General features: G+C 49.3%; 3 protein-coding genes across 8 annotated transcripts in view; 2 read left to right on the forward strand and 1 right to left on the reverse strand.

Annotated features, from left to right (window-relative positions):
• Window positions 1–5,566, forward strand: part of HEPHL1 (hephaestin like 1) — a 59,171-nt gene extending 53,605 nt beyond the window's left edge. For 2 of the 3 annotated variants that reach the window (XM_088832158.1, XM_088832160.1), the window contains 2 exons: window positions 2,851–3,013; window positions 3,464–5,566. In XM_088832158.1, coding sequence (XP_088688284.1) covers window positions 2,851–3,013; window positions 3,464–3,975 — 675 coding nt within the window. In that variant the 3' untranslated portion in view covers window positions 3,976–5,566. The remainder of the gene's footprint in view (window positions 1–2,850; window positions 3,014–3,463) is intronic. The other variant, XM_088832159.1, reaches the window with a different exon arrangement.
• Window positions 1–15,402, reverse strand: part of LOC148773929 (ferroxidase HEPHL1-like) — a 237,862-nt gene that overhangs the window by 23,638 nt on the left and 198,822 nt on the right. The gene's annotated exons all lie outside the window — the stretch shown is intronic.
• The window catches only part of PANX1 (pannexin 1), a 51,152-nt gene continuing 45,975 nt past the window's right edge, over window positions 10,226–15,402 (forward strand). For all 4 annotated transcript variants that reach the window (XR_016036339.1, XR_016036340.1, XM_088832181.1 and 1 more), the window contains exon 1: window positions 10,226–10,556. Coding sequence is in view for 2 of the 4 variants with exons in the window: in XM_088832181.1 (XP_088688307.1) it covers window positions 10,376–10,556 (181 nt within the window). In the remaining 2 variants the exon portion in view is untranslated. The remainder of the gene's footprint in view (window positions 10,557–15,402) is intronic.

Consider the following 15,402-nt stretch of genomic DNA (forward strand, 5'->3'; position numbering starts at 1 on the left):
AATTTACACTGAGTAGAATGCACCCTGGGGCTTCTCTGGTGCCTCAGCAGTAAAGAACCCAGCTGCCAATGCAGGAGACATGGGTTTGATCCCTGGGTTGGGAAGATACCCTGGAGAAAGAAATTGTAACCCTCTCCAATATTCTTGCCTGGGAAATCCCATGAACAGAGGAGCTTGGCTGGCTACAGTCCGTGGGGTTGCAAAGGGTTGAACATAACTTAGCGACTAAATGACAACAACAAAATTCACCCTGTTTAGTATACAGTTCTGTTGTGATAAGCACATACAGTGGTGTAACCAACCCTAATCAAGATATAGAACACCTCCATCAACCCCTAAAATGTCCCCTTCGCACCTTCTAGAGTCAGCTCCTTTCCCTTGTTTAACCCCTGGCAACCACTGATCTGTTTCTGTCTCTATAGTTTCGCCTTTTCTGAAGTGTCTTGTAAATGAAATCATACAGTCTATAGCATTATTAGTCTGGCTTGTTTCATTTTGTATCGGCATTTAATGTGCACTCACCGCGTTGTATAAGCAGTTTGTTCCATCCCGTTGTTGAACAGTATTCCATCGTACGAATGTATTGCAGTTTGTTTATTTGTTCCCCTACTGAGGGACATTTGGCTTGTTTCCAGTTTGGAGTTATTAAAAATAAAGTCATTACAAACATTTGTGAACATGCTTTCATGTGAACATAAGTTTTGTGAACATGCTTTCATGTGAATATGTTTTTCCTTTCCCTTGAGAAAATGCCTAGGGGTAGATTGCTAGTTTTTTTTTTAAGTTGCTAAGATGTATTTGACCGTTTGCAACCTTATGGACTATAGCCTGCAAGACTCCTCTGTCCATGGAATTCTCCAGGCAAGAATACTAGAGTGGGTTGCCATTTCTTTCTCCAGGGGAATCTTCCTGACCCAGGGATCGAACTCATGTCTCCTGCATTGGCAGGTGGATTCTTTACCACTGAGCCAGCAGGACAGGTGGTACATATATGATTAACTTCAAGAAAACTTCCAAACTGTGTTCCAGAGACACAGTATACTTTCCTCTCCTACCAGACATGTATGAGGGTACCACTTTTCCACATTCACATCAACACTTGCTATCTTTCATTCTTATTTTTTCTTCAGTTCAGTTCAGTTCAGTCGCTCAGTCGTGTCCGACTCTCCGCGACCCCATGAATCACAGCACGCCAGGCCTCCCTGTCCATCACCAACTCCCGGAGTTCACTCAAACTCATGTCCACAGAGTCGGTGATGGCATCCAGCCATCTCATTCTCGGTCGTCCCCTTCTCCTCCTGCCCCCAACCTTTCCCAGCATCAGAGTCTTTTCCAGTGAGTCAACTCGTCGCATGAGGTGGCCAAAGTACTGGAGTTTCAGCTTTACCATCAGTCCTTCCAATGAACACCCAGGATCGATCTCCCTTAGAATGGACTGGTTGGATCTTCTTGCGGTACAAGGGACTCTCGAGTCTTCTCCAGCACCACAGTTCAAAAGCATCAATTCTTCGGTGATCAGCTTTCTTCACAGTCCAACTCTCACATAGCCATCCATTTAAGCACTGGGTTGACCACAAAGTTCGTTCACATTTTTCAATACTATCTTATGAAACCCGAATGAACTTTTTGGCCAACCCAATATATATATTGGTATCTCATTGTTTTGGATGGCATCACCAACTCGATGGACATGAGTTTGAGTGAGCTCCGGGAGTTGGTGATGGACAGGGAGGCCTGGCATGCTGTGATTCATGGGGTCACAAAGAGTCGGATACAACTGAGCGACTGAACTGAACTGAATGGTTAATGATATTGACTATCTTTTCATGTGCTTTTCTATTATCTGCCATCTGTAAATCTCCAAAGGTGTAGAATTCATGTATAGTTGTTCATAATATTCCTTTATTATCCTTTTTAATGTCTATAAAGTCTTAGCGATAGACCCCCTTTCATCTCTGATATTTGTAATCTGTGGGGTTTTTTTTTCCCTCTGTCAGTTTATCTAGAGTTTTGCTGCATAACAAATTCACCCTAAGATGTAGTGCCCTAAAGCAACACACTCTTATTATCTCACAATCTCTCTGGGTTAGGCTGGAAAGAGTTTAGTTCATTGATTCTGATTCAGCATCTCTTGTGAGGGTTCAATCAAGATGTCAGCTGGAGCTATAGTCATCAGGTTTGACAGCAGCTGTAGGATCCATTTCCATGCTCTCTCACAGGACTATGGGCCAGAGGCTTCAGTTCTTTACCATGACATTGGAGCTGGCTTCCTTAGAGTGAGTGATCCAGTGGGGGAGAGAGAGAAAGGGAAGCAGAATGCCATTTGCTTCTGCCATATGCTGGTGGCTTCAAGGACCAACCGTCAGACAGTAGTGTGAGAGGGGATTACCACGGTACTGAGTGCCAGGAGACAGGGATCACTGGGGACCATCACAGGTTGGTTTCCATACAGTTCATCAGTTTTACTGATTTGTCGAAAGAACCAGCTTTTGGTTTCTTTATCTTTATTATGTTTCTATTCTTCATTTCAGAGAAGGCAATGGCAAGCCACTCCACTCCTCTTGCCTAGAAAATCCCATGGACAGAGGAGCCTGGTGGGCTACAGTCCATGGGGTCGCTACTAGTCCGACAAGACTGAGCAACTTCACTTTTCACTTTCACACACTGGAGAAGGAAATGGCAACCCACTCCAGTGTTCTTGCCTAGAGAATCCCAGGGACGGCAGAGCCTGGTGGGCTGCCATCTATGGGGTCACACAGAGTCGGACATGACTGAAGTGACTTAGCAGCAGCAGCATGCTTCATTTAATTGATCTCTGCTCTTATCTTTATTATTTCCTTCTACCTGCAGATAGGTAAATCTTACCGAGAAGATGTATATGACCTCTTTCCCGGGACATTCCAAACCATTGAACTGTTTGCAGATCACCCAGGGACGTGGTTGTTACATTGTCATGTGTCTGACCATATTCATGCTGGCATGGAGACAACCTACACAGTCCTTCGAAACATAGGTACTGTTTTCTGTCTGTGATGCCAGCTGATAGTACCAGGCTTCCTGCAGACTTTGAAAACAGGAAGCATGAGGGCCTCCAAGGAGCTCAGAGTCAAGTAAGAGAGACAGACATGTAACTGTAGTAGACTATGATATATGCCAAGAAAAAGTGCAGGGTACAGGGTTCAGTGACAGCAGCAGGGGGCAATGATTAACAGCTCGGGGGACATGAACCCAGGTTCCACGGGTGGCTATCTTAACAGGTGAGCAGAAACTTGCAGGGTGGACGGGGTAAGAACAGCATGTATACTGGCATGAAATAGGTGCAGTGACTATCCAACAAAGACTTACAGATGCTGATAGGATCAAGTCTTTGTTGGTGAAATGATTTAACTCTGGAAACAACTCGTATAGTGAAAAGAATCTGCTTCTATTGTTTATAAACCATCACATTGTCTTCTTTGTCCAGACAACAGGATTCCATACTCCACCAAGTCTCCTTCCGGAGGTGCATCCGGATCTGCGTCCTCTAACGGTAACGATGCCCGCCCCGACCCTGTAGTCAATGGTCGGGATTCACTCCGCAGGGAAAGTGGCCTGACGGCTCGCGTTTCTTTTGCACAGAACCCGTCGAGGAGCAGCTCTACTTCTTCGGCCAGAGTCTGGATCCCAAAGGAGCCCGAGCAGCCTTGGTCATCCTCTTCGTCCTCGGCCTCCTCCTCCTGGTCCTCTCGGTGGTCCTCTCCGTCAAGCTGTGCTCCGCCAGGCCGCGGGCAGCGTACCAGGAGGTCCAGTCCTGCGCGCTCCCCACCGACGCCCTGTGAGCCCCGCGTCCTCGGCAGGGAGACGGAACAGGGCACCGCTCTCCGAGGACCCTGCCGCCGCTTCCCGGGTCAGGCTCCGGTCCTCTGGAACACATTCAAAGCAATGTGCTTTTCTTTATTTATTTTTAAAGGGGCTGTGAATAATCCTCAGGTATAAAATAGAAAAAGTGGGCATGACTGAGAAAGCAGACGCAGTCTGTTCTCTGAATGACCTCGTCGAAGTGCGAAGACCCTCTGAAAGATACCTTTGTTTTCCATCTTTCATAATTCTTAGATTAGACAGTGCTTTCTTACCATCAAAATCTCTATAGAGGGACAGTTTCGGGAAAGAGTTACACTGCCTCAGACATCTAACTTGAATGGCACTGATTTTTCATCTCTGTTACGGAAGATGCTTCCTTTAGTGGTTCCAGGAAAAATAACTTTCTGGGGTGTCCCCGAAAATGTCTAAATCAGTATCTGCTGATAAAATTCGATCAAATGACTTTTTTGGAGGCTTTAGCTAGCTCCCCTTGCCTTTTCCCTTTTAATATAAATAGCCTGTGCACTGTTTGCTACAAGAAGCAAAGTTATATGCATTTTTAAAAAATACTATTTTTATGCAAACCTGTAGAGATACTTGAATGTTTACATTGAGTTGAATGTTTACAACTCACTTCATTTATACATTTTTTACAGTATGTTTCTGTGGCAATGTTTGTATTTTCAAAAATCAATCAAAGAATTTGTATTTCACAATGTGGAGGGCTGGAATCTGAAATAGCAGGCTAGGTTCTCCCACTTTGAGTCAAGTCACTCCTTAAGAGTTTAGGGGGAGCTTCCAAGGGGAGGGAAACGTGGCGGGAGGGAAACTTTGCAGAAAGCAAGCCTGGCCTTGACTCTTGAGTCTGATTTTTCACTGTTAGGAGGTTCTTTCCCAGGCTCCGTCTTTTATGAAATAAAGACAGTGTCATCATGTGAAAAACACCAGAAGGAATTCATCAATGCAGCTGACTAGCTGGGAGGAGAAAGACATAGTCTTTGATGGGAAGAGGAAAGAACAGGCTAATAAAAGAGAGTCCCAGTAGCAAATTTTTAAACCAATAAATCAACTTTGAGATATATTTTTATAATTTTCAAGTCTCAAATGCCAAATAAAATATCGAACAACTAAACTCAACCCATTAAGAGGCAATCCATACTCTCTATAAGTATGCCTCAGCTCTAGGTGTAAGATTGATAAAAGTAACATTGTTTATTACTAGACTGAGAAATTGCTCTTAGCCCACGCTGCTGCGAGATGGGGGCTGTTAGTACATCTGCCTTAGCAGTGGGTCATGGGGCTGTCCAAGTGAACACGTAGGACCCAATAAATACTGGTGGAGGGACCTTTCATACTATCTCCATTTTGGTGAGGGGAAATGGGTAATTTGATAGAAGCTATAGTCTTACATAAACAGTATGCAAATGCTAATAGTTCTGTTCATAGTCTGCTTAAATGTCATATCAAACATGATACCCAAGGATCTGAATTCCAGACTACTAACCACTGATAATGTGATTTTTAGTACGTGCTTACAGTTTTCAGACATGTGTAGGCTATATAGTTTCATAATATTAATCATGATAAATGCCTTATTTATAACTGACCTAGAAAACAAATTATTTAGTTGTCGTTTCCTTTTCTCTTAGATTATTTTTTTAATGAAAATGAAACCACAAAGTAGTTTGATTATACTATTTCTCTTTTTAATAAAGTTTCATGTATCATAAAGATAGCTATTTACATTTCTTTTCAACACCCTACCTGAGGTCTAGTAATAGGTAAATTTTTACCTGGAGCAGGCGGTTAGTTAAAGGAGAATTATTTTTTAGATATTTAGCAACTATCCTAGTTATACTCGTTAGAGGAAATGAAACAAAGTGACAATATATGTATACAGATAACGTTGTTGTTTAGTTGTTAGGTTGCGTCTGACCCTTTTACAACCGCATGGAATGTAGCCCGCCAGCCTCCTCTGTACATGGAATGTCAAGCAAAAATACTGGAGTGGGTTGCCATTTCCTACTGCAAGGGATCTTCCCAACCCAGGGATTAAACCCATTTCTCCTGCATTGACAGGCAGAATCTGTACCACTGAGCCACCTGGGAAGTCCACAGATAACACGACTCTCACCAAGTATTGTTTTCTCAGAGGTACAACACTTCTTCACGCTCAGCCTCACTCTGCTGAGAAAATCAATCACATTTATATACGTCTTTTCCTCTTGTTACAACAGAAGATGTGCGCCTGCTCCTGGCAGGGCCAGCCTCTCCCTGGACTCTGGAGACTGCATCCCTTCTTGCTTTCTCAAGACCTTAATTTCCTCAGTCATCAGTTTTCCCTCCTGCATGAAGTTATCAGCAATACCGTCCATTAAAAACAGACAGCAAACAAACAGTCACTGTCTTTAGCTCCATAACCTGCTCCAACACAGGTCCTCTGTTCCTTTGATAGCAGAACTGAAAGTGCTGTCCACACTTGTCTCTGTCTCCTCACCCAGTGCATGCCTCCATCCATCCCAGTGGTTTCCCTTCCAGAGGGCCCTGCCCAACTCTGCACCCCAGTCTGCTGTTATCAAAACCATCACGACTATAATAATGATAATGGAAATGATTCCACGTTCTGTGGCCTCTTCCCAGTCTTTATCTTATTTAACCTCTCAGTAACACTTGGCAGCTCCTTCCTTCTGGATACCCTCAGTTCCCTGGCTCCATAACATGGCCTGCCAACCTTCCTTCTTCCTCAGCAGCTATTTCCTTTCAGTCTCTTGTGAGTTTCTTCTCCTCCCTCTGACTTACATCTTACCATGCCTCCCGACTTGAACTGGGCCCTTTTCTTCGTTCGGCCCTCCAGGGCGGGCTGAATAGTATCGCCAAAGATTCCAGGTCCCACTGCCTGAACCTGTGAATGTTACTGTGTACAGCAAAAAGATGCTGCAGCTATGATTGTTACAAATCTTGAGATGGGAGGTTTATATCAGATTACCCAGATTGGCCCTAAATGTAACCACAGTGTTCTTATGGGGCTTCCCAGGTGGCACAGTGGTAAAGAATCTGCCTGCTGATGCAAGAGACAAGGGTTTGATTCCTGGGATCAGGAAGATCCCCTGAAAGAGGAAATGTGGCAACCCACTCCAGTATTCTTGCCTGGGAAATCCCATGGACAGAGGAGCCTGATGGGCTACAGTCCACGGGGTTAGGAAGAGTTGGTTACAAAAGAGTGACTGAGTTTTTATAAAAAAAGACGAGGGAGCTATGGGACACATGAAGGAAGGTGTTATGCTGCTGGCTTTGGAGATCCAGGAATGCTTTCTCAAGGCTAGAAAAGGCAAAGGACCGGATTCTCCCCTCGAGCCTCTGGAGGCCTGCTGGCACCTTGACTTTATTGCAGTGAAACTGATTTCAGATTTCCAGAACTGTTGAAAAATAAATAACCCTGGTGGTCTGGTGGTTAAGAATCCGCCTTCCATTGCAGGGGACTCAGGTTTGATCCCTGACTGGGGAACTAAGATCCTACATGTTGAGAGGTAACTAAGCCTGAAACATGCAACTAGAGAAGCCTGCTGCGCTGCCGTGAAGACCCAGTGCAGACAAAGAGATAAAAGATAAACGTGTGCCACCAAGTCAGCAGTAGTTTGTTATACCCCCGCCACAGGTTATTTCACTCATCTCCCTGGATCGGAAAATCATCTTTATGCTAATAAACTCAAAATGTATTTCTTCCTGGGCTACAGACTCCAAACCCCGCTTGAAATCCGATCACATCACTTAACCTGGTAAATTTCCTTTACTGTCTTTTGGTTTCACTTTTAATAATATCCAAACTCCTTGCCTTCATCTATAACACTCAGACTGATCTGGCTGCCCATGATGTCCACATCCCCAGCTTCACCTCTGACCCCTCTGTTTCAGCTTTTATCAGTTCCTGTGCCCTGCTAGTTCCTTCTGGCCTCAGGATCTTTGCACACGCTGCTTTTTGTGCCTGGAATGCTCTTTCTTTCCAGCACCCTCACCCTCTTTCCTAGTTCAGATGTAAGCTCCCCAGACTGCCCTCTCTAAAGTGGACCCCTCCCAAGTTATTTCCAATTTCCATTGTTTTCTTTAGTTGCCCTAATCCTGGGACATAGCCCTCTTACCTGTTAGTTTGACTTTTGTCTGTCTCCTTGAAATCTAGGCTCCATGGAAACAAGGACCTCAGACCTGTTTTGCTCACTGCTGCACCCCCACACAGACCACAGTGAAAATACACAATAGTTGCTCAGCAGACATTACTTAGATGAATAAATGAATATATAAACAGAACAGGCCGTGTAGTGGGCTTAACTCTCTTGACTTTGACTATTTTGGTCACAAAAGATTTCATATCCAAATGTCAAGGGTCTCCAACAAACAAAACAAGAGTTTCGGGACCACAGCTATGAGGCCCACAGCTGCTTTGGCTTCCTTCTAACAAATGACACTGGAGTAAGGAGATGGGGAAGGGAGGAATTAGAGGAGGACGTGTTATTTAATCCCTAAATGCACCTTAAAGGGGAGACAAACACTAAATCAATGGACAGTTAAACACATACTTGTTGAACTGTAATTGTGATTTTCATTAAGAAGGAAAAATAGAGGGGAACAGTAATGGATAACATGTACACAGTACTCCTCAGTTGCCAGGCAATGTCCTAGGCACCTTATGTCTATTAACTCTTTCGATCTTTACCTCAATCCTAAGCAGTATAATCACCTTACAGATGAAAACACTGAATTTCAGAGGAGGCAGGTAACTTTCCCAAGACCCGCAGCTGGTATCACAAGAATATTTAACAAAGCATTAACAAAAATTAACCCTGTTTAGTGTTCGCAAGGAAGACTCTCCAGGGGAAGTGACATCCAGCAGAACAGGTTAGGCAAAGAGGCTACTGTGGATGTGTTTTGGGGCAGGTGAAGGTCTGAGGAGGCAGCTGGCTAAGTTGAAGAACTGAAGGGAAAGTAGTGAAACTGGTAAGGCAAGCAGTGGCCATGCTAAACAATTTGAATTTTATCCTAACAACAAGGTACACTTTAAGAAGGGGAGTGATAGGATAAGACTGGAGCTTTTATAAGCTCCCTTTGGCAGCTGCTGGAGAGGGTTTGCGGGCCTGCAGGGCCTACCTATACGTGTTAGGAGAGAGGATGGCAGCACAGGTGGAGGGAAATCATTAGATGTTCAATATTTAGGAGCGAGAAGCCAGAGAATTTGGAAATTGGTTAAGGCAGCTGGGAGAGACTTCACTGTTACACAGGGCAGTCCAGGTGTCTGGTTTGGGTGCATGGTCGAATGGCACTGCTTTGAACAACGTGGGGAAGACTGGAGTTCAGGCTGAGAGGAGATGAGGGTTGTGGTCCCGGCCACTGGGCGGTCCTGGTCCCATGAGTCCCCTAAGCGGAGGGTCGTGCAGGCCATGGGACCAGGGCTCTGAGGGCAGGGCGGGGTGGAGATGTACACAGGGCAGGTGAGCGCACACAGAAGAGGCCTGCCTGCACGGACCTGCCCGTGTACAAAGAGCAGAGACGGCAGCCCCGGCCCAAGGAGCCGTCCTGCTCAAAGGTCCTGCCAGCTCCAAGTGTTGCTGATCACAGCGTCTCTTGACTGTCTCTCAGCACCCCAGACCGAGGCTCCCGCGGGCAAAGCGAGAGGCGAAGCACAGACCCCTGAGACCGAGTCAGGCGCAGGCTCACCACCCCGAGCCCGCGCCTCCCCGGCCCCCAGTGTTCCTGCAAGAGTCCAGCGCCCCCCTCTCCCACGTTTGCTCGGTCTAACCTGCTCGATCGCCTTTTATGGCGCCCGTTGCTCTCTGAGGCCTTTGCACCACCTTCTGACCTGACCCCGCCATGTAGAAATGCTGGGGGTGAGGCGTAAGGGGGCCGTCGGGTCCACAGGGCGACAGCTCACTTTTGGAAGGGACGTCAAACTTCCCGGCGCCCGGAAGAGGAGGGGATGAGGGTGGGAGGGGCGCGAGGACCAGCCGAGGTGCCGCTCGCCCGGACGCCCCCTTCGGGGGTGGATCCCAGGGTTGCGGGCGCTACCGCGCCTACCGCGCGCCACCCGGCTCCCGGAAACGCCGCGCCCCCTCGGCGCTCGCGCTCTTCCGAGGTTCCGGGAGAGCACGCGGGGCGGCGGAGGCTGCAGCCGGGGCCTCGCGGCGGGGCTCGTGCTTTGTTCGGCCGCGGACTCTCGCCCTCCGGCGCGCGGCGGCGGCGCGGAGCCCGGGGACCTGCCGGGGTGGCTGCGCCCCGGCCGGCGGTGGAGGAGCGGGCGCCACCCGGGCTGCAGTGCCCGCGGAGCAGCCCCGGGACCCGCCAGGCCAGTTGCCCGGAGTAGACGGCTGCGCCGCATCCCGGTACAAAGACCGGCGAAATGTGGGAGCCACCGGGGAGCCGGCAAAGGGAAAGCGAAACCCGCGGGCTGGGCTGGTGACGGGCGAAGGCGCCGCACCGCCCTCCCGACGCCGGCGGTCCGCAGGCCTGCCTCGCGAACCTGCCCGGCCCAGCCCGGCGCGCCGCAGCCATGGCCATTGCGCATCTTGCCACCGAGTATGTCTTCTCGGACTTCCTGCTGAAGGAGCCCTCCGAGCCCAAGTTTAAGGGGCTGCGGCTGGAGCTGGCCGTGGACAAGATGGTCACGTGCATCGCCGTGGGGCTGCCTCTGCTGCTCATCTCACTGGCTTTCGCGCAAGAAATCTCCACTGGTGAGGCCCGGGGCTGGCGGGATCGGGGCGGGCTGGGCCGGCGTTATCAGAGGTGCCCTGGTCTCTGGCTGGAAGTGATTTTACCACGCGCCCCTGGCGGTGCTCGCCGTTGTCATGGGCATGCACGTTGGGAAGGAAGGTAGCGAGATTTGATGGTCTGAAGCATTCTTTGTCCCGTGCTCCCCGCCCCCTAACCGTGGACCCTGCTCGTATCCCACTCCCCAGTTCGCCTGTTCCCTGCTGCCCGCTGATGCTTACTGGCAATGTGCCCAGTCAGTTCCTACTGCTGACTGTGGCTTAGTGTTCAAGCCCCACTCCTAAGATCGGCGCCGTTGTCACTAGATTTGCCTGGAACAACTGTCTCCTCTCCCCTCCACCCCCGCATTTCTGCAGTCACCCGGTTTGTATCAGAGAAGCTCCCGAGCGTCTAAATGGAGGATATGAGGAAAAGTAACCCAATCAAAGTGCTTTCTCCCTTGTCTTACATTTAATTAACATATACTGAGACTTAGCCGCTGCACGGCTGTGAATGCTGGGAAATAAAAGCTCTTGGCCAGTGTTAGAAGGATATCCAAATCCTCCACCTGGATGGTCTTTTTTTGAGTGTGAGATGAATGAATCGCCTTCATGTAAATTCTCCTATGTCACAGCAACAGTTCTGTGAGATTCTCAAAGTCTGGTGGTCTGGGCAGGATCACGTGGCTAAGAAGCAGCTGGTCTTCCTGACCAGCTGTTCTGACTTGGGCGGGGGCGGGGGGCGGGGGGGGGGGGAGAGTGTTTGAATCGACAGGAAGGCAGTGTGTGAGGCTAGACACAGCTCTGTGGAGCGGAGGTGGCCGGTGGGCTGAAGGATGGGGAAAGCTTGTGTGAGAAGCTGGGCTCGCCCTGTGCCCCTGCCGGTGAGTGGGATGTGGATAAGCAGAGTTGAGACTTCTGCCAAGATTTTGAGATGGCCAAGAAGGCCCAGTTCCTGGAAGGACAGACACAGCGAGCGAGTATCCTCGCGGAGGCAGGATTGGTCAGGGTTTCCGGGATATGAGAGTGAATATGGGCCTGAGTCAGGGAGAACAGAACAGACTTGATGGTTTAAAAAGTGAAAAGTTATGATTTGAGTAGAGGCTGGACTAGCTGGAAATAGCACTTTATAAGTAATAGGCTGAGGGTAGTGTGTAAGGTCTGTGAAGGGGAGGAGGTTAGAGCTAGGAAGGATGCCATAAAGATGTGGCATCAGTTGAGGTCTCGTGTGAGTGTGGGCCCCATGACTAGAAGGGAAAGGACGGGAGGTTTCCAGGAGCAAGGAGCCATGGTCTTGGGCATATAGCTTTCCAGAGGCCCCAAAGGGCTGAACTGATCAGCTGCTGCTGCTGCGTCACTTCAGTCATGTCCGACTCTGTGTGACCCCATAGACAGAAGCCCACCAGGCTCCCCTTTCCCTGGGATTCTCCAGGCAAGATCACTGGAGTGGGTTGCCATTTCCTTCTCCAATGTGTGAAAGTGAAAAGTGAAAGTGAAGTCGCTCAGTCGTGTCCGACCCTTAGTGACCCCACGGACTGCAGCCCACCAGGCTCCTCTATCCTTGGGATTTTCCAGGCAAGAGTACTGGAGTGGCCTGCCATTGCCTTCTCCAGAAAAGCTGCAGGCCTGGTGATTGGGGAGTGATATTGACAGAAATAGTGAAGTTGAGGGAAGAATTGGTTAGAAAAAGGTTACAGTGAGCTTGATTTTGTGATCTGCACCACAGAATTGTTTAACTTGGCAGGAAGTCACCAAATTCATTTTGAAAAGTCGTCTTCAGTTTTCCTTGTCATTGGGAAGGCATTGATAGTCGAAGCTTTCCCTCTGCCTTCCTGTGAGTTGAGGCTTCTGGGAGAAAGGAAAACCCCAAAGTAGCATGGATCCTGGAGATGATCTGCCCCTTCAGTGAATGTTTCCTGAGGACCCAGGAGTTGGGGAGACGTGGGCTCTGCCATGGGAGAGCAGCCATCTGATGCCAGAAGCTGGGTACCCTCTGTGATCAAACCCACCTCTAGCCCACATATTCCAGAGACTCTAGAGTGCTGTTGGCCCCTTCTAACTGATGGGCTGTCTGAAAGGCATTTGCTTTGGATAGGTTTACCCAGTGGGAGACTGAGCTTATGCTGTTTTTTTTTTGGTGGGGGGTTTGAAGGAATTTAAGGTGTGGTCCTCTCCCTGCCCTGTAGGAGTTTACCATCCCGCTGGGCACGGGAACAGACTTGCTGGAGGTAACGTGGTTCAGCAGTGTGTGATTCAGTGACAGGGCAGTGTTAAGCTCTGAGCACCAGGTGGCAGGAACTTGGGTGAAGCTGTCAGCAGACTCCTGTATACTGAGAGCTTCAGGACATTCGAGAGGAGGAAGTCAGGACCAGGGTTGACATTAGACAAAGCCAGAAGACAGACTTCAGAGAGGAGAGAAGAGGTACAGGAGAGTGCGTGGAACTGGTCTTCTGGGGCCTGCACGCTCTGGGAGGTGGGAGCAGAAGTGACTCTGCCTAGCTGTCCGTCCAGCGTTTGTAGGTCATCACAGAGGTGATGCGGTGCGGAAGGGCAGAGAGGGGCGGTGCCCATGGGCATGGTGAAGGGCACACTGGCAGCCTTTGCAGCAACCTGGAGTTGTCTCTGCTCATTGGTCCTGCCTGCCCTGTGATAGCCGGAATTACAAGCAGAGCCATTCTGGAGGGAGTTGCTAGGAGAATCCTTTAATTTCTGAGTTGTGGCTGGAGAGTTTTAAAGGCCCTTGCAAAGTGAGCTGCTGATGCTGGATCGAGGTAAGAATTAAAATAGGCCTCTGGTCTGGTTAAGCCTGATACTTTGCTCAGCTCTTTTAAAGCATTGCATGCCTGGCTCCCCTAGACGGTAAGCTGGGTAGGGGGACAAAAAATCCCATATTCCACACTAACTCATGCACAGCAGAAGACAGTTTAATTTGACTATGACTCTGGCTGGTAAGACTGTGCGATGGGAGCCAGAGAAGAGGCAGTCTGCACTGCCCGCGTTTTTTCAGCTCTTACGTTTTCTCTCCCCTTGCCTTGCATCATGTCTTGTATACAACAAGTGCTCAATTAAGATGCGGTGAAAGAAATGCAGGAGCATGTGAGAGAGCTCTCCTGGGTCTGCCCTTGGAGAACGGCCGGGCTGAGGCAGGGAGGGGCATCCAGGGAGGGAGGCCAGGGCTCCGTGTCCAGGTCAGAAGCCCAGGTCAGGATCGAGGTTGCAGCGGCCTGGTCCCAACCTGGAATTCACCAGCTCGAGGTGAGGGGTCCCTGGTACGGGGAGACTTCCTTGTTGCTGGGGTCCCCATGTTGTTTAATAACACAAGGGCTGCCCTGGTGAGGTCAGTCCTGGTCCCCTCCCTGAGGTCCCGCTCTGAGGACAGTACTGCAGGATATGGTCAGAGTGGAGGCACCAGTTGCCCCACCTGACTTACAAGCATAGAATGTATTGCAAGTCCCTCACATTTCCTTTTGCAGCACTTTTGAGCACTGGGGCAAGGGAGAATCTGTTTGAAATGTCGAAGGCTCTGTGGAAGGCGGCTGAGTCTTGCTCTGTGTGGCTTGGAGAACACAAGACTGTCGCCAAATGGCAGGTGCTGGGATCAAAGTTCTGTGCTACAAAAGGACCCTCATTTCTAACACACCTTTGCAGATGCCTCTAGAGGTACAGCATCCGTCACCCTGACTATCTGCCTATCTCTCTATATTTCTGTATCTAGAGAGAGTTTAGGAAATAGAGTGACAGCTCTGTGTAGAATACAAGCATAATTGGGCTACATGGCCTTCACGCTCTGAAATTCCAGGAGTATTTATCTCAAGCATTGAAGAAGCTAATTCCCTAAGCATGCTACTTTTCAAGAGACCGGACCCTGAATGGGATTCGTGCTCTCGGGGTCTTTTGCTAGGTCTGCAGTGCCCTTGGCCTAGGGCTGTACGTGACCCGAGGCCGAGGTGTCTTCCCTTGGGGTCTGCTTTGACTCTGGAGCCCCAGCCTGGTGCCTTGGGAGACGCTGGGAGGGCGGAGTCCCTGTGTCCTGCCAGGATGTGGGCTGCCCAGTCCCGGTCTGGCCAGGCCACATGAGCAGCAGGGGCAACCACTAGACCCCAGGGAAGGGCGTCTGGTCCGCCCAGGGAGCCTGCTCGCCCGCTCCCCTCCTGGTGGGTGGCTGTGGTTCTGGACCGAGGGACGTGGTCTCTCGAGGTTAGCCTTCTCTGCTGCTGTCATTCCCAGGCCGGTGCTGGGCCAGCCCCAGGGTGCCGGGGGACAAGCAGCTGCAGTCTCTTGCAGAGCTGTTAGTGCTCAGCTCCCCTCGTGCTTCTTCCAGCTGAGTCAGCAGCTCTGTCATCCACTCTTCTGTGGCTGAGTGTAGGCACACCTTTGGGAATGTGTTCAGGCTGCCTTCAGCATGCAGCGGGTGGCACAGCTGATTGTTCTTTTCAGGCGTGTCTCTAAGAATGGGCTAATACTTAGGGTCTCAGGGCAAAGGTCCCAAAACAGCACATCCTCAACTCACAGTTTAAGCCAAAACACCAGGTCCCCTTACAGAAGGATGCCTGCTTTCCAGAGAGACTACTGATACATACGTTTTTCTTTGTTAATTTTTTTTTTTTTTGTATTTTTATTGTTCAGATAGTAGCTACATACCTTCTCAGGGTAAAGGATTCTTAAGCTTTCCCTGTGTGTTAGAGGTGACCACTGTGGACACTGTGTACAGCTGAAAAGTCCCCTTTCTCTACATTAAATCAAAGTTTTGACACTTTTTTAAACCACACTGAGTCATGTCATGGTGGTTTGCACTTTCCCACTCAGTATGGTATGGAGAGCCTTCTGTGTC

This window comes from Moschus berezovskii, chromosome 25 (assembly GCF_049115385.1).
Source record: "Moschus berezovskii isolate FMDL1 chromosome 25, NW_MosBer_1.0, whole genome shotgun sequence".
Taxonomy (NCBI): domain Eukaryota; kingdom Metazoa; phylum Chordata; class Mammalia; order Artiodactyla; family Moschidae; genus Moschus; species Moschus berezovskii.